The sequence below is a fragment of the Prionailurus bengalensis genome, chromosome B3 (genome assembly GCF_016509475.1).
Source record: "Prionailurus bengalensis isolate Pbe53 chromosome B3, Fcat_Pben_1.1_paternal_pri, whole genome shotgun sequence".
Classification (NCBI taxonomy): domain Eukaryota; kingdom Metazoa; phylum Chordata; class Mammalia; order Carnivora; family Felidae; genus Prionailurus; species Prionailurus bengalensis.
In genome coordinates this window covers 119,044,052-119,062,082 of record NC_057355.1, presented here as the reverse complement: position 1 = coordinate 119,062,082, position 18,031 = coordinate 119,044,052, and the positions used below count along the sequence as shown (strand labels likewise).

At 39.1% G+C, this 18,031-nt stretch overlaps 1 protein-coding gene across 5 annotated transcripts in view; it reads right to left on the bottom strand.

Moving 5' to 3' along the window:
- Positions 1-8,440: 8,440 nt before the first annotated feature.
- The window catches only part of RBM25 (RNA binding motif protein 25), a 60,998-nt gene continuing 51,407 nt past the window's right edge, over positions 8,441-18,031 (bottom strand). For 4 of the 5 annotated variants that reach the window (XM_043556521.1, XM_043556524.1, XM_043556523.1 and 1 more), the window contains 5 exons: positions 16,183-16,507; positions 15,535-15,809; positions 15,100-15,198; positions 13,267-13,314; positions 8,441-9,468 (listed from right to left, as the gene is read on the bottom strand). In XM_043556521.1, the coding sequence (XP_043412456.1) occupies positions 9,376-9,468; positions 13,267-13,314; positions 15,100-15,198; positions 15,535-15,809; positions 16,183-16,507 (840 nt within the window). In that variant the 3' untranslated portion in view covers positions 8,441-9,375. The other variant, XM_043556525.1, reaches the window with a different exon arrangement.

Genomic DNA, 18,031 nt, shown 5'->3' with positions numbered 1-18,031 from the left:
ATGGGTCCCCAATCCCTCCCTCCTCTCCCCACCCAATACATAGACAGATTTAGAAGTTTTTTCCATGAACAGGAAAGAGATATGTTAGAGGAATAAAAATGTTGACACTCCCCTTCAAAACATTTAAGTTTATTTGAGAAAGAGAGGGAGCATGAACAGGGGAGAGGCAGGGAGAGAGAGAGGGAGAGAGAGAATCCCAAGCAGGCTCCATGCTGTCAGTGCAGAGCCCAATGCGGGTCTCAGTGCAAAACTGCAAGATCATGACCTGAGCTGAAATCAAGATCCTGATGTTTAACCGACTTAGCCACCCAGGTGCCCCCTCAAAATATATTTTTAAGTTTGGTTTGTTTGTTTATTTATTTAGAGAAAGAGAGTGAGAGAGGGTGGAAGGGCAGAGAGAAAGGGAGAGAATCCCAATCAGCACAGAGCTATCCTACCTATCAGAGCAGAGCCCAATGCTAGGCTTGAACCCACACACTGTGAGATCATAACCTGAGCTAGAATCCAGAGCTGGATGTTTAACTGACTGAGCCACCCAGGCACCACCCCCCAAAGATATTTTTTAAAGCCTTCACTGAATGCAATCTGGTAATATGTATAGAAAGTCTTAAAATGCTGGTAAACTATTTTTAGAAACAATCTCAAAATATCTGTGCAAAGATGTTCATGAATTATTATTCACATCTCACAACAAATTATGGTTCACCCACTTCACAAAATGCCATTAAAAGTGTTTATGAAGGTTATGTGTAACAGAAATGTTCTGATTCTGTTAAGTTAAAAAAAAATAGACATGAGATTTATGCATATGGGGGCATGTGGGTGACTAAGTCGGTTAGCCTCTGTCTCTTGATTTCAGCTCAGGTCGTGATCTCACAGTTCATGAGACTGAGCCCCACATTGGGCTCTGCACTGACAACACAGAGCCTGCTTGGGATTCTCTCTCTCACTCTCTCTCTGTGCCCCTCCCCTGCTCCTGCTCTGTCTCTCTCAAAATAAACAAACATTTTAAAAAAGATTTATGCGTATGTATAAATACAACTATGTCAAAACACAATCCTGCAAAAAGAAACAAAACGGTTATTTTAAAAACAGCCACCAGTGACTGAGTAACTGGACCACAGATAATTTTTCCTTTCGTTTTTGGGATTTATTCATCTTAGAAATATAAACATCCTGGGGCACCTGGGTGACTCGGTTAAGCATCCGACTTTGGCTCAGGTCATGATCTTGCAGTTTAAGAGTTCGAGCCCCACATTGGGCGTGCTAGCTCAGAGCCTGGAGCCTGCTTCGAGCTCTGTTTCTCTCTCCCTCTCTGCCGCTTCCTTGCTCACACTGTCTCTCAAAAATGAATAAACATTAAAAAATTTAAAAAAGAAATATAAACATCCTTGGGGTGCCTGGCTGGCTCAGTTCATGGAGCGTGTGACTCTTGATCTTGGGACACGAGTTCAAGCCACATGTTGGGTGTAGAGGCTACTTCAGTAAATAAATCTTTAAAAAAAAAAAATACACATATCCAGGATTTGCTGAGGAAAAGCAAGCAAAGACATTGGGAATGACAATCCTAGGCATCAAGGAAGAAGAGTCCCAAATAAGGAGCAAATGTCCATGGTGCTAACTGATCGACTAGGGTAGAGCCTATCACATCAGAGTCTCCTTTTAGGCTATCACCAGTCATCAGTGGGATGGTGATATAAACATTTGAGACTTGAGGCATTTGGAGGGAACATATAAGCTACTCTTTGTGGAATCTCAATAGTGGAAAGGAGTAGGAAAGGTTAAGTTTTCGTGTTCTTTAAAATTTTTAGTCCAGACTGAAGAAAGAAAATAATGGAATACTTGAGCAAGGCTCAAGAAATTGCAAAATGTAGTTAGAAAGTAGGGCAGTGGAGATCTCCTGGATAGGATAGGTGAAGGTATCTATAATTATCTACAGAAATAAGGTTTAAGACGCATATCATCATAAACTGGAAAGCTAGAACTAGAGAATATGCCTAATGCCTTCTTTTTTTTTTTTTAGTCGTCACACCCAGCATGGAGCCCAACTCAGAGCTTGAACTAATGACCCTGAGATCAAGACCTGCAATGAGATCAAGAGTCAGATGCTTACCCTACTGAGCCACCCAGGTGCCCCGCCTAATGACTTTTTTAAAGATAAGGTTTTATTAAACTTGAGACTTAGTTGCTGAGTAAGGGGGTGGGGGTTGGGGGAATCAAATGACTTGTACTCAGTGAATATTTTTTCCACACCTACTGTATAGTACTGGAAGTTCAAAAACAGTAAAAGCTGCAATGTTTGTGAAAAGGAACTGAAGTTCAGTAAAAGAACAAGAAATACAGCACCGAGGATCCAAAATATCTGCAGTGGTGCATTTATATTTTCCCAAGGGTTTGGAACTTGGGGACAGGAATGGAGAAGCAAAATAATATGAAGGGTGGCAAAAAACAGTATTAAGTGGAGCGCCTAGGTGGCTCAGTTGGTTAAGTGTCCAACTCTTGATTTGGACTCAGGTCATGGTCTCAAGGTTCTTCAGTTCAAGCCTCATGTAGGCTCTGCTCTGACAGCCAGGAGCCGGCTTGTGATTCTCTGTTGCCCTCTCTCTCTTCCCCTCCCCTACTTGAGCTCTTGTCTCTCAGGATAAACTTAAAAAAATAAAATAAAATGAAAACCCACAGTAGTGAGTGGTGAAAGATGAGGCAGATGGAAATCCAGAGTGCCAGATCTATTAGAACCACTTGGTGGAGACAGACTATTACAGATTAGAGGCTAGAGCAGTCACTGGTCACTAGCACGTAAAGTTAAGACCTGGTCAGAGAACCAACACCATTTCTTTATGCCACTGATTCCAAGGCAATCCTACTCAACACTTTCTACACAAAAGCAAGTTGCCATTTTTTTTTGAGTAAGCTCTACGCCCAACGTGGGGCTTGAACTCATGACCCCAGAGACTAAGAGTCACCAGTTGGTCAGTTGGATCCACCAACTGACCTACGCAGGTGGCCCTTTATTTATACACAATGTCACTGCCCCGTTTCCTATGGGAATAAAGAATTGAAATAGAATAAATTGTCATCAGAGCTTCGTGCTTGGCCACTATCTCATTAGCTTTCACATCAGTCTTATTCATTGCAAGGATCATCTCCTGAGACTTGGACCTGATGAAGATAAAAAGCTAGTTATCTCTTTACTTTTTATTTTTTAGAGAGGAACAGAATGCATGAGCAAAGAGGGTCAGAGGGAGAGAGACAGCTTAGGGAGGCTCCACACTGAGTGGAGCCCACACTGACATGGGGCTCAATCCCACAACCCTAGGATCATGACCTGGGATGAAATCAAGGGACCCAACCAACTGAGCCACCCAGGCTCCCCAAGGGCTAGTTATCTTATCTTGTATTTTTAGCCTTCAGTTCTTGTGTATGTTTGTATTTTATTAAATCTTTTTTTTTTTTTTTTTTGAGAGAGAGAGAGAGAGAGAGAGAGAGAAAGACAGAGACAGAGACAGTATGAGTGGGGGAGGGGCAGAGAGAGAGGGAGAGGGAGACACAGAATCCGAAACAGGTTCCAGGCTCTGAGCTGTCAGCACAGAGCCTGATGCAGGGCTCAAACTCACAAACCTCGAGATCATGACCAGAGTCAAAGTTGGATGCTTAACCAACTGAGCCACCCAGGCACCCCTAATCTCCTCCTTAACCAAGAACTTGGGCCCTTCCTTTTAAAAAATGTGCCTCAATAAAATACATAAAAACTAAACTTTAATAGACTTTTCACCTATAGTAACAACTAGTCTAGTCTCTTCACTAGGGTGTATTTACTAGTATTTTTCAATTGACAGGAAAGAAATGAAGCTTTGTAGTTTTTGGATTCTACAACGTAGTGTTCACTAATTTTTCCTTTTGTTATAAAAAAAAACAGGAAAAATAGCTGTTCAGAACTAATTGCTTCAAAGATTTGCGAAAAATGTTTCATGTGGAGGAATTTTATTAACAAGCACTTCCCTCTCCTTAGGTTGATGTCAACATCTAGACCAGATCTGTCCAATGTAACTTTCTGCAATCATAATCATGTTCTATGATCTGCAGTCCATCTAGTATTGCTGGCCACTTAGCTATATATGGCTATTGAGCACTTGAAATATAGTGTGGCCAAAAAATATATATTTTTAGTCACGTGACATTCAAACATTTGAAATATGCTAGTGTTACTGAAGAACTGAGTTTCAAAATTATTTAACAAACGTAAAATCTTTGATAGTGCAGATCTAAATGGTGAATTAGAATCCCATATATAGGCCTCTAGACACCTATCTGTCAAGAACACTGTTGCATTGGGTAGACTATGTGATCTCTAAGTTCCCTTCTACATATTACTACCTCTGCTAAGAATCTAATGTCCCTTTCCTCTCAACCATGAAGTTAGTTCAACAGTTCAGACAGTACATTGTGTGTATATTAGCATTCCTCTCATTATTCCTTCTTTACCATTACTGTCTGCTAGTAGAGGAATCTTGTCTTATTAATGTCTATCAGTCTACCCACCTTTTAACATGAATGCCACATATTGTGTTTCAATGGCTAAATAAAAAGTTATACACCAAAAAGCAAAAGGACTGCCTCTTAACAATTCAGCCACCGCTTGACACGAGAAGCTAGGTCATAAATCCAACTACTATGTGATGTGGCAAAGTAGGTAGACGTGGGAGTGTCATTTAATGCAGACAACATGGCTTGAAAAAAACTTTTATTTACTTTTGTTTATAGAAATTATTTTCTTCCTGGGCATTTTAGATTGCTATTCCTAACCTTGGCCTTCATACGAGGTAAGTGATAAAATGAAAGGCAAAGATACTGTCGAATAAAGATGAAACTGTAAGCACTCAAATGTAAATAAACAAATTACATCAATAATCCAACATAATCACATTTCAAAAATTCTACCATTTATCAAAAATTATAAGCTCACTTTGGCCCACAGTATGCATATTATAATAATAGTTCTTGGGTTTGAAATACATATGTGTGAATTTCCCAGTTTCCTTCCTGACACCTAGACTGACCGTTTCTCTGCCTATTTGGGATTCTGTCTCATACTCTTTATATGCAGTGGCATTCAGAGATCAATTTCAACATCCCTTGCCGCGCAATACTATTTCTCAATTTCATATTGTTAAAAGAAGTCTGATATATGACCTGAAAAGATCTGTAACCATTCTTTTTTTTTTTTTTTAATTTTTTTTTTCAACGTTTATTTTTTGGGGGACAGAGAGAGACAGAGCATGAATGGGGGAGGGGCAGAGAGAGAGGGAGACACAGAATCGGAAACAGGCTCCAGGCTCTGAGCCATCAGCCCAGAGCCTGACGCGGGGCTCGAACTCACGGACCGCGAGATCGTGACCTGGCTGAAGTCGGACGCTTAACCGACTGCGCCACCCAGGCGCCCCAGATCTGTAACCATTCTGACATAAAAAGCTTTCAGCAGTTTTGTGTAGAAAGTAAAAACGATTATAGAACTCATCAGAAAAAGCTGAGTAAATAAGCCTCATATACACACTACTATTTATTAGCATTACAACTTTTTTTTACTTCATATGGAAGGAGACAATAAGTGTTTAGTTTCATATGATTTGCGAGCTGTTTCTCAATTTATCCAGCATATATCTAGCACTGGTGCCTGATTGGTACCTGATTAGAAACAGCACTCTCTACAAAATCATTTGCCTCTACTACATATGCAAGTGTTATGGTAAGAACCAGAATAAGTGAAAACAGTTCTCTAAGGAGAAAATGTTCTGGGACTAGCTGGGAATAAAGCCTAGAATATTACAGTCAGTCTCAGGCACCACTTTTGGAAGATTATGTTATGTTCAAGAACATACATAACGTGCATCTATCTGCCTCAAAAAGAAAAAAAATGTTTCTCTCTTTAAAGTCCACTTAAAAAGAAAATTACACTGCATTTGTGTAACGTTAGGACAAAATACTAGTACAGGTTTCCCTGGCTTTTCAGAAGTCAAGTTACTCCACTTTTACACAAGACCTACATAGACCTACATTAGCACCTTTTTTGTCCCAACCAAAAGAAATCTGAACAGGATTTTCGCTTTTACGAGAAAAGGGAACATACAGCAAAAATAGCAATCTGCGTTTGTTTTACAGTGAGCCCTTACAGAGGCAGCAAGAGAAGTGCCACCAAGTTCCTTCCTGGGGGACCACACTCAGCATAGGGCCACCACAGCTTTGAACTGTGTCCCTGATTTATCTGGATATATTTTGTGTGTCTGTTAGCAGTATTCTAAGATATCAGATAAGTGTGACAGAGGTTACCTTTGGGCCAGGAATAAATACTCAAAATAATTTCTCCATATAAATTAATGGTTATTGTGTCTTCACTTTATGCCATTTCAGCTTTCATAACGTTTCACAAGGGTGCCCCTGGGTGGCTCAGTTGGCTCAAGTCATGATTCATGGTTCCTGGGATTGAGCTCTGTGTAGAACTCTGTGCTTGGGATTCTCTCTCCTTCTATTCCCCACCCCTACCCCGCCTGCTCACGCGGATGCCTGCATTCTTTTTCTCTCAAAAATAAACAAACATCAAATGTTTCACAGGAACGCTCAACTTCAATAGCACGGGAAACCTGTACTGAGAACATACCTTAAACTGCTAATCAAAATGTAGTCCCTAGATCAGTTAACACTGGCATCACCCAGAAGCTGGTCAGAAATGCAAATTTTCAGGCCCCCCTCTAGCCCCACTAAATCAGAGTCTACATTGTAATAAGAGCCCTAGCTGATTTAGGTACACATTAAAGTTTGAGAAAAACTACTTCAAACAACTGATCTTTCCTCCATTAACAAATGTACATATTTAATGTTATTTATAGGATCAAATGAGGAAAAAGCATGATTTATTTTCTGCCAGATCAAGAATGATTCTCAAGATTTTCATGTAATTTTACAAAAACTTGAATGAATGGGCACTATAAAGATTTCCAAATTGAAATTAATCTATGGGCAAACGGTAAAGATAACCCAGAAAGCTCAAGTAATTTATTAGAAATGTTCTTACGTGTATTCTCCCAAACACTAGAATACACTAGTTTATACATGTCCGATTCTTTATATACAAATCTGAAAAACAAGAAACTGAAAACCTTAAAGTTTAAGCTTGGTGGCAAACCTGGTCTTGAGTGGATAGGAAACCATTATAAATGATCTTTAACCCAGTGACTGTGATCACTCCTGTCCCACTGCAGAAATGTGATGTATGAGTTTGGGATCACAACACAAATCTTAGTGGAGATGTGAAACAGTATATGGTATGTGCCCCAAGACTTGCAGATAGGGACCCTCAAGATAAATACAGTGAGAGAGCTGGAGAAGATAAAAGCAAAAGAAATGAAATCTATCTGAATAAACCTTCATGCTAATGCTGGCTAAATAAACACAACCTAATATGATGCCCTAGAAGCAGTAACACAGTAAGATAGAGAGGAATGATAGACTGTTTGAACAAGGTACAAAGCTGGAGGGATTAATCTGAGAAAAGGCTAATAAATAAATTTGTAGATGGCAAGGAGCATGAACTTTCTGAAATTTTCCCTGGAGAAACCAGAACTTAAAAATGGTAATACTAAAAGACTGTATTCTCCACAAATGTATAGATTAATCCAAAATAAGGCAAATGGCCCCTTTGACCTTCAGTTACTAATACTCATAAAAATCAAGTACATCAAAAATTCAGCCCACATTTTCAAGTTCTGTTTCTAGTATGCACTGCACAATTACAACATGATGCCATTTATTTAACAAGACTCTGAAAGAATGGGTCCCCAAGATCAAATATATACAGTTTTAATATTGGAAATATGTACATAATGGAACCACCTCAAGGTTCAATGTTAAGAACAGTGTTTCAAATTCCTTTTAAGATGTAAAAAAAAAAAAATCTAGTAACCCAAGCTCAGTTATGCTTTTATAACAAACCCCACTACCCCCAATTTTTATCTTTCTTTTAAATAAATACTCAGACATGGGAATAACTGCACCTAATTTGTGTTAAGAACTGTTTAAAACCTGTTACATTTTCAGGTAATTTTGCTCCCTGGTGAAATTCTGTTCTACAATAAAGAAAGCCCCATAATATGTCTCTAAGAACACCATCAGTATATTTTTTAAACATTGGTGAGCAGAGGTAAACGAGGTGTGTGCGTGCATATACACTCATAAGATATAAACCTTTACAAAAGTGAAAACAAAAAATTAGTGGTAACTGCCATAAATGATTTACTTTACACTCTTAAGAATAAGATGTAAACTTTGCAAACTGCCATGCTCAATTCCTGTTGGTCTTTTTTCCAGATTTTCCTAGTCTGTAAAATTACCTAATTTTACCTTTTGTTTTTAAAAATGATTTTTTTCATCTATGCTTGCAGATTAAGGGGTTTTGTTTTGTTTTGTTTTAAACAAAAGAATACACCAAAATAAAGCTAAGGACCAATTAGTGCAAAAATGCATCAAATAACGTTCTCCAGAATGTAAGGATCTGCCTCATTTCTGAACAATGAAATTAAGGGGAAAACCATTATGATTCACGTTCCCTTAAAAAAGACAGGCTGAAGCAGCCAGCTATCAACAGGAAAGCCCCATTCCATTCACCAAACTGTTGCTGGCCACAAGAGAATACCATGCTCTGGGACACTAATAACCTAATTATCCCAAACATTTGGCTTGGCATAATACCACGTTTCCTTTAGAATTCTACTCTTCAATAAGGAAATGTTTAAGGGAGCCCTCCAAAGAAAATTAGGGAAAAGTAAGACATTTATACACATTCACACGAACACATTCATACAGAGATACAGTAGGAATGGATTGTCTGCTAATCTTAGCACTCTAATTTTAAATTCCATGCCTTCAGGAGGGCTTGCCATTTTTGATCAAGGGGTGGGAAAGGTAATAGGTATGGTGGGTATTCTTTCAATTAAAATCATTCATGTACGTTCCTATACAGTACAGTTCAACATTAAGTGCAATTCTGCAAAAGAATTGGGGAGTCATTTTAATATTTACAAGAAATAAATCAGCAGAACAAGATTATATCAGATAGGCTGTGTACAGTAGCTGCGGCTTATAAAACATACCAGTAATTTGTACCTGGTGAGTATAAAGAGAACCAAGGTAGGATTCAGATGTCTTTACAACCAAGGGAGTACAGAGGGCATCAACAAATTAGAGGACAAAAAAATTCACATTTTCTACATTGAAAAAAAAATTACAGATCTCACAAATGTCTTTGAAGACAAAGAAAAAGTCAAAGTCCTCTGAAGGGTGGGAAAGAAGAAGCAATCTGAAACGGAACTCTAAATGTAAAAAGTTTTACTTCACAAGACCAATTTTCTTGGCTTCTGTTTCATATATCAATAATCTCCACATTTTGACTATAAAAACTTCTGCTTCTTCATCAAGTACCTGGAAAAGGAAAAGAAAAAACTGAAAAGACAGTAACAGATATAAAGCAATTATCAGCATCTCCCATTGGTGACTGTAGTTTTTTTTTTAAGGTTTTTATACATTGACATTTACTTTCATTAAAATGACTTGAAGGAAATCTGTCTAGTGTGAGAAGTGTATTAAGTAGTACAAATAAATTGCACACACAAGGGGTGCCCGGGTGGCTGAGTCGGTTGAGCGACCAACTTCGATTCAGGTCATGATCTCACAGTTTGTGGGTTTGAGGCCCACATCAGGCTCTGTGCTGACCGCTTGCTCAGAGCCTGGAGCCTGCTTCAGAGTCTGCGTCTCCTCTCTCTGCCCCTCACCCACTCACGCTTTGTCTCACTCTGTTTCTCAAAAACACATAAACGTAAAAAAAAAAAAAAATTTTTTTTAAATTGCACACACAAGAAAAGGCAATGCATTCAGGAAAATTCCATGGCCTATCAAATACTAACACCACAATACTTTGTCAACTCCCTTAAAAAATCCCACACAAAATTTTTAAAAATTCCCTTAAATTTTTCAGTGATGACAATTAATTAAAGAACTCCTGGGGCACCCGGGTGGCTAAGTCAGTTAACAGCTGACTCTTAATTTTGACTGAGGTCATGATCCCAGGGTTGTGGGATCAAGTCCTGCATCAGGCTCTGCACTGAGTGTGGAGCTTGCTTAAGATTCTCTCTCTCTCTCTCTCTCTCTCTCTCTCTCTCTCTCTCTCTCTCTCTCTGTTCTTCCCTATCCCACCCTAAAATACAAAAAAACATTTTTTATTTTAAAAATACTTCTGTTCTTTTGTTTGTTTGTTTATTTTGAGAGAGTGGGACAGGGGCAGAGAGGGGGCTAGAGAGAGAATCCCAAGCAGGCTCCACACTGTCAGCTCAGAGCCCAACACAGGGCTCGAACTGACAAAATGCAAGATCATGATCTGAGCCAAAGTCAAATACCCAACCAATTGAGCCACCCAGGTGCCCCAAAGAGTCAATTCTTAAAAAAAATAATAAGAATAAAACTTAGTCAGACTCCTATGAGCCAGACTTGTCCCACAGTTTAAGAGAAATGTGCACCAACACTAATCAATGTGAAAAATATACCTTAGAAATAATATAGAACTAGGTACAAAATACAATCAAAGTTCATTAGCTTATGTATAATGAGGAAAGGTACAGTTTGAAAAAGCCAGATTTTTAATAAGAACAAAATACTACTTGAGCTAAAAAAATTCAATTGCGTTTATTCAGGAAATATTTAGAGGGTGAGCTTTTGCAGAACCAATTGACAAAACTAGCTCAATTAGCTGCTTCCTACTCTGATCAACAATGAGCCAGAAAATTAAAACAACATAAATAATTGACCAGTAAAGAGTCTAATTATACTCCGGGGGTAGCTGGGTGGTTCAGGGGATTAACCATCCAAATCTTGATTTCGACTTGGGTCATGATATCACAGTTCATGGGTTTGACCCCTGCATCAGGCTCCATGCTGACACTGCAGAACCTGCTTGGGATTCTCTCTCTTCCTCTCTTTCTGCCCCTCCCCAACTCATGCTCACGCTCGCTATCTCTCAAAATAAATAAACTTAAAAAAAAAGAAAGAGCCTAATTATACTCCAAATATCAAAATATTTCAACAGATCAAAATGGATGGACACTGACACGACAGCTTCTCTGACAGAGATTGCAACTCTGCCAAGGCCAAATACTACAACAGTTTTTTTGTTTTTAAAGTTTTACTTTTTAAAATAATCTCTACACCCAATGTGGGGCTCAAACTTGCAAACCCCGAGATCAAAAGTCACATGCTCTTCTGACTGAGCCAGCCAGGCACCCCTAGAACATTGTTTGTTTTAATTCCTTAACTCAGACCCAACTATAAAATCCCTCTCTCAACCCCAAGGATAACCTTTTAAAGAGGCCTGAAGGTCAGGGAAATTCAGATTCTATCTATCCCCAAGGAGGGATCTATTCACATTTCTCCTTTCATCTGAGGATCAGCATTATGAAGTCAACAAGCTTTTCACAAATACTTTATCAAAAATTCTAAACAACAGCTGCCATCAGGCTGGCTGGATAACAGAAAACTAATGTTACCTGGCTTTAGACATCATATAGTGCCCAGACACAAAGGAGCTCGACCTGAGAGCTCCCTTTGGTTAGGCACCCCCTATGCCCTTCCTTTCCTGACAACTCTGCAGCTAGAAATATGAGCTATTCCAGGGACCTGTCATCTAAGAACATGCTTGGTGTTTCTCCCCCGACTCATCTTTCTACTCCTGCCTTCCCACTCTGCCTTTTGGACTCCATTACTCTTTATACTAACTACTCTCAAATTCTTCAATTAGTTTTTTCACCTATTCACCTTAACTGTAAACCTGGTGTGTCCCTGAAAGACCCTGACATTCCTATAGCCTTCTCAGGAAGTTCCTTACTTTCGAAGCCTTAGTCTCAGAGAGGGGAAGCTACTGGGGCCTCCCTGTTTCTCTTTGCAAACATTATTCTGACCGAGGTTCACTAGCTCTCACTACGCTACTTCCCACTCCAATAACAGCCATCTAGCAAATACCTAGTCTTCCACTCACAACAGATGGAACACTCTAGCTTTGCTTCCTATATTTCTCTTCAATCTCTGTCCAAACACACAGGAATTTCCACTTCTATGTGTATGACCCAGGCAGAAAATTCACATATAGTCTAAACCAGGACATCAGCTTGACCCCAGAAACTGTCTCTCATGGCAATATTTGCAACACACCATTGTCTGGATAACTTGTCTGATTGTCTGAATACATCACTTCTTTCTTAAACATTCTACTCTCTCACCATAACCGCTCTTCCCACAGTGTCACTGGAACCACCAGCCCTTCGTTCATGCAACCACCAGCTTCATTCCGATGTTACTGCCTTCTCTTCCTAGCTTGGAGTTCACAGTCCATTCAACCATTCTCACTTCCACCATCAGTTCTGCTCCTCCTTTCTTTTCTCACAAAATCACAATGTGAAATAAATGCAACTACTGACTTGATTCTAATACTCAAATTACATGTAAGTCGGACTTGAGTTTAACTACTACCTGTCCAAGTGACAAAAGTTACAGAAGTCTTTCCAAGTCTGCTTATTTTATTTATTTAATGTTTTTAAAATTTATTTCTGAGAGAGAGAGAGAGAACAAGAGGGGAATGGGGGTGGACAGAGAGACACAGTACAGAGGATCCGAACTGGGCCCTGCACTGACAGAAGCAAGCCTGATGCGGGTCTCAAATTCATGAATCGTGATTGTGACCTACACCGAAGTCGAACACCCAAACAACTAAGCCACCCAAGCACCCCTTCAAGTCTCAGTTTAGATGGTAATTCCTGTGATGCTTGTCCTAACTGCTCCATCTCCTCTGTCCCCACATCTTTTTTTTACATACCTCCATGATAACAAGTATATTATAGTATCCGAATTAGTATACCTATCTCCCTGCTACTTCTTTAAGAACAGACCCAGTAAGCACTTAATGAATGTTTTCTAAAGGTATGGATAGATCCAGGATTTATATTTATGATACATACAAACAACAAAGGCAAGGGAGGGAGAGAAGACTGTTAATGTTGTCTAATGACATCTTGATGTGAGTACTTTTTAACTTCTTTTAATGTAGATTCACATTTTAATTCAGACTTCTAAAAAGAAAGATTCTGGAACCAACAAAGGTAAAAATTTAACCAAATACAGAGAAGGTTAGTCTGTTTACAGATATTGATTAGAGTAGTAATAATAAATGTGACTTACCATGGCAACATCATCTAAAATGCTCTGAGGTGAACTATGAGCCATAACCTAAAAGAAACAAATAATCATCATTTTGAAAATGAATTCAAAATTAGCAATATAGTCAAGAAATGTTTAAAGTGCCCTCAAACTAATATGGGAATTTCTTGTGACTAAAGAAACTTGCTATAAATTTCTTAATTCCCAGAACCCCACTCTCTTCAATGGAAGTTTTCCACCAGAACTTGGGATCTCGATCATTATACTATGTGTTCTAATTCAAATCTGGAGTACAAATTTCAGTGCTACAATAATTACAAGTGGAAAGGGCAGCCTAAGTTTGCTAGAACAGTAGTGGTAGAAAAATAAGCACCTCCTTGAAATGTAATTAGTTATTCCTTTACAGAAATATAGTGCTTCTACTATAATAACTGCTTATTAACAATAATAAAGCTTTGCCTCCAGGAGACAACGGAAGGATGTAGTATACCTTGGTGGTTAAGAGTATTAAAAGTACAAGTTATACAGACTTGGCTCTTACTATGTAACCATGGTCAAGATACAATCTCCCCCTAAGCCTCAATCTCTTCATGTATAAAATGGAGATAACAATAGTAATTTATACTTCCTAAGGTTGTTGGGAGGTTTAAAGAACATAAACTCCCATAAGATGCTTAACACAGTACCTGCAAAGAACACAGCTCGGCACACAGCAAATCAATCAATAAAAAGGACCATTATCATTCTATGAAGGAAACTATTTTGCTCCTCTTTCTAAGGATGGATGACTGACAAACTGATGAGATAACCTATCAGCTGTCTCCACAAAAACCTCCCCAACTTGGGGTGCCTGGGTGACTCAGGCAGTTATGCAATCTGACTTCAGCTCAGGTCATAATCTCATGTTTCAGGTGTTCAAGCCCCACATCGGGCTCTGTGCTAACAGCTTGTAGCCTGGAGCTTGCTTCAGATTCTGTGTCTCCCTCCCTCTCTCTCTCTCTGCCCCTTCCCTTCCCTGCTCGTGCTGTCTCTTCAAAAATAAATAAACATTAAAAAAAAAAAAGCTTCCTCAACTGTACTTCAGCAGCATTCTAACTGTTAAGACAAGAAGATGGTGGCAAGGCATTCTCGGGGGCAGAAGAGAGCAAAACTGGCAGCAGTCAGCAAATCTGTTCTCCTTGACCCTCTGAAATGAAAGCATATGGCATAAGGGTATGAGATAGGGTGGAGGCCATGAAATCTCTTACCTGAAACTACCATAGACTTAATTTTGCAAGACTTTTTTATTTTAAAAAGTGTCTAATATTTTATTTTATTTTATTTTATTTTATTTTATTTTATTTTATTTATTTATTTATTTTTTTAATTTTTTTTAATGTTTATTTTTGAGACAGAGAGAGACAGAGCATGAACGGGGGAGGGTCAGAGAGAGAGGAAGACACAGAATCTGAAACAGGCTCCAGGCTCTGAGCGGTCAGCACAGAGCCCGACGCGGGGCTCGAACTCACATATGGGGAGATCGTGACCTGAGCCGAAGTCGGACGCCCAACCGACTGAGCCACCCAGGCGCCCCTATTTTATTTTATTTTTTAATGTTTGTTTATTTTTGAGAAAGAGAGACAGAGCATGAGTGGGGGAGGGGCAGAAAGAGAGGGAGACAGAGAATCTGAAGCAGGCTCCAGGCTCCGAACCGTCAGCACAGAGCCCAATGCAGGGCTTGAACCCACAAACCGTGAGATCATGACCTGAGCTGAAGTCAGATGCTCCACTGACTGAGCCACCCAGGCACCCCGAAAGTGTCTAATATTTCAAAGATAACACAAATGTTGGGGATGGAGGGAGTAAAAGACTAACCTTAGAACAAACAAAATCAACTAATGTAGCTTCCTCTTCACCTATGTATTCTATAATTTTCTTATTAATCCATGGTCTAATCCGTCGTTCCATCAATATCTGCAAAACAAAGCATGGTTACTCAATTAAAAGAACTTTTTATTACATTTACTAAAAAGTCTAATGTTAGTGATTTTTCATAAGACTAAAATATAGCATGCTATCATTCACAAGTTGAACTAAGACAGGTAGGTATCAAGATACAATTACTTGCTTCTAGTTTATGAAGACTTTAAGTACCACCAAGAATTTCCTGAATCGTCTACCTAAATTCCTTGGCAGGTCAAGATGCCAGCCAAATTATCATCGGTATTTGGCATTAATAGAATCAACTGAGTTTGTATGCTATGATCAAAAACTACTTCCAATAAAAATGAAATACAATTTGCTACTCACAGAATCCACAATAGACCAATCCAGGGGATAAGCAAAGAGCTCAGGTTTGGCTGTTGGGATTTTCTCAATGAGGCTCTTGATGTGTTTGCGCTTTTCTTCAGTGTTTACGGTGCCTTTGGCAGCATTTTTATCATCTTCACCATAATCCAAGGGAACCAGTTTCCGTTTTCGGGGTACATCATCACTGTCTTCATCCTCAAATTTGTTAAAGACACTATCTACAGGGAGTTTCTTTCTCTTCACAGAGTTAGGTTGACCAGGACTATTGGAAGCACCTATAGTAAAAATTCTATATTAGCATGATGACTTCTTCAACTTTCATTTCATTTTACAACCCACCATCCCTCAAGAGCATTGCATAATATACTTTCACAAATCTCAGAGAAAGATCCCAACTGTAAAAAATAACTCACTACTCACAAGTGCTAGAAAATTTAACTTTTCACTTCTTCTCAGAACTTGAGGCAGCTGCAGATATAGGAGCACTAGTAGAACTACGAAAACAATCGTGAGCTAGAAAAGCATTTTTGAGTATTTTTCTATCTACCTACCAAGCAGCACGTTACTTATGTTTTTTCCTTAAGGCAAAATTTAAGTGTATACAGGGGGGAAAAAATAAAGGAAAGAAGGAAGAAAATGCTAACGTACCCAGTTTAAGACTTAGTCCTATTTTTGGCCTATGTTCCTCAGGTTGCTGTTGATCTGGTGAATTTTCATGAGGAATAATAATACCACAAGGAGACTCATCCCCAGGAGTGTTGGGAGTGGCATTGCCACTGGCAGAGGAAACAGATGGGGCAGAACTGATGGGCCTCAGAGTTGGTTTGAGACAGGGCTTTTGCTCTGGCTCTTCTTCCTCTTCCATGGGTTCCTCTCGTTTTTCTTCTTTTTCTTGCTTTTCTTCTTCCTCTTCCTCTGATTCTGGTTCTTGCTTTATTTGTGGTTGTCTGCGCCTTTCAGCCTCTTGTTCCATCTAAAACCAAAAGATAACGTGACTAACTTTAACAGATCACAACTATACTCAACCAGCTTTTTTTTTATATTATCTTTCAAAAAAATCTTTTTCTTTCTCACTAGGAATAATGAAACACTGCTTGCTTCTATAATCAGAAAGCTTCATAAATCTGTATGTTAGGTACTCTGCAAAATGTTTTTTCATTTTTAACATTTATATATACAGTTATTTATACCCTTCAGATAAAACAAAGGTAAATACATAATAGGTGGCGAATTCAAAATGAAAAGATAGGTTTTTATATTTTTGTTAAAGAAATTATAGCTCAAAGTTTCATTTTTTTTTTAAATGTTTATTTATTTTGAGAGACAGGGAGAGAGAAAGGGAGAGAACTGGAGGGGTTAGGCAAAGAAAGAGGGAGAGAGAATCCCAAGCAGGCTATGCTCTGTGCAGAGCCTGACACGGGGCTCAAGTTCACCAACCATGAGATCAGGACCTGAACTAAAATCAAGAGTCAGACGCCCAACTGACTGAGCCACCGAGGCACCCCCCAAAGTTTTATTTTAGAACAGTATAGATAATACATAAGAGGGAACTCAAACCCTAGCTTGGTCATAACTCATTTGTTCTATGGCACCTGGCTGGCTCAGTTGGTATAGCATGCAACTCTTGATCTTGGGGTTGTAAGTTTGAGCCCCACAGTGGGTGTAAAGATCAATTAAAAATAAAATCTTAAAAGATTTTTTATTTGTTCTTTCTAGGTCATGGCTAAGGGCGGTAGTCACTTTTGTATTCACGAACAGGAAAAGAAATGGGGAGGGTGGCGCCCGGGTGGCTCATTTGGTTACGCATCTGACTTCAGCTTAGGTCATGATCTCAAGGCTCGTGAGTTCAGGCCCCACGTTGGGCTCTGTGCTGACAGCTCAGAGCCTGGAGCCTGCTTCAGATTCTGTCTCCATCTCTCTCTGCCCTCCCTCTCTCAAATCTAAACATATAAAAAAAAAAAAAATGGGGAAAATTTTTTGGAGTTAAAAGCCTATTAACAGAGCACCTGGGTCACTCCGTTGGTTAAGTGTCCAACTCTTGCTTTCAACTCAGGTCATGATCTCACAGTCATGAGATCAAGCCCTGCATCGGGCTCCAAGCTGGGACTTGAGCCTGCTTAAGACTCTCTTCCCCTCCCCAACCCACACTTTAATAAATAAATAAAAATAAAGCCTATATGTCAAAATGAACACTCTCCCTGAAATCATGAAAGATCACACACACACACACACACACACACACACACACAAAATAACCATTAAAAGCATTATAAAAACTTGAGTGAATAGATCAATAATTTCTCTAAGCATGAAACAGAAAAACAGGGCAAAAAGATCCTTAACTATGTAACAATTAATAATTGGTGCATGACATGACTCGACGCCATAAAACTATCAACTCACAAAGTAGGACAATGACAACTAAACAATGTAAGGCATTCAAACTCACTGACAGAGAATCAAAGCATAAAAACACACCTAATCTGAATGTTACAAT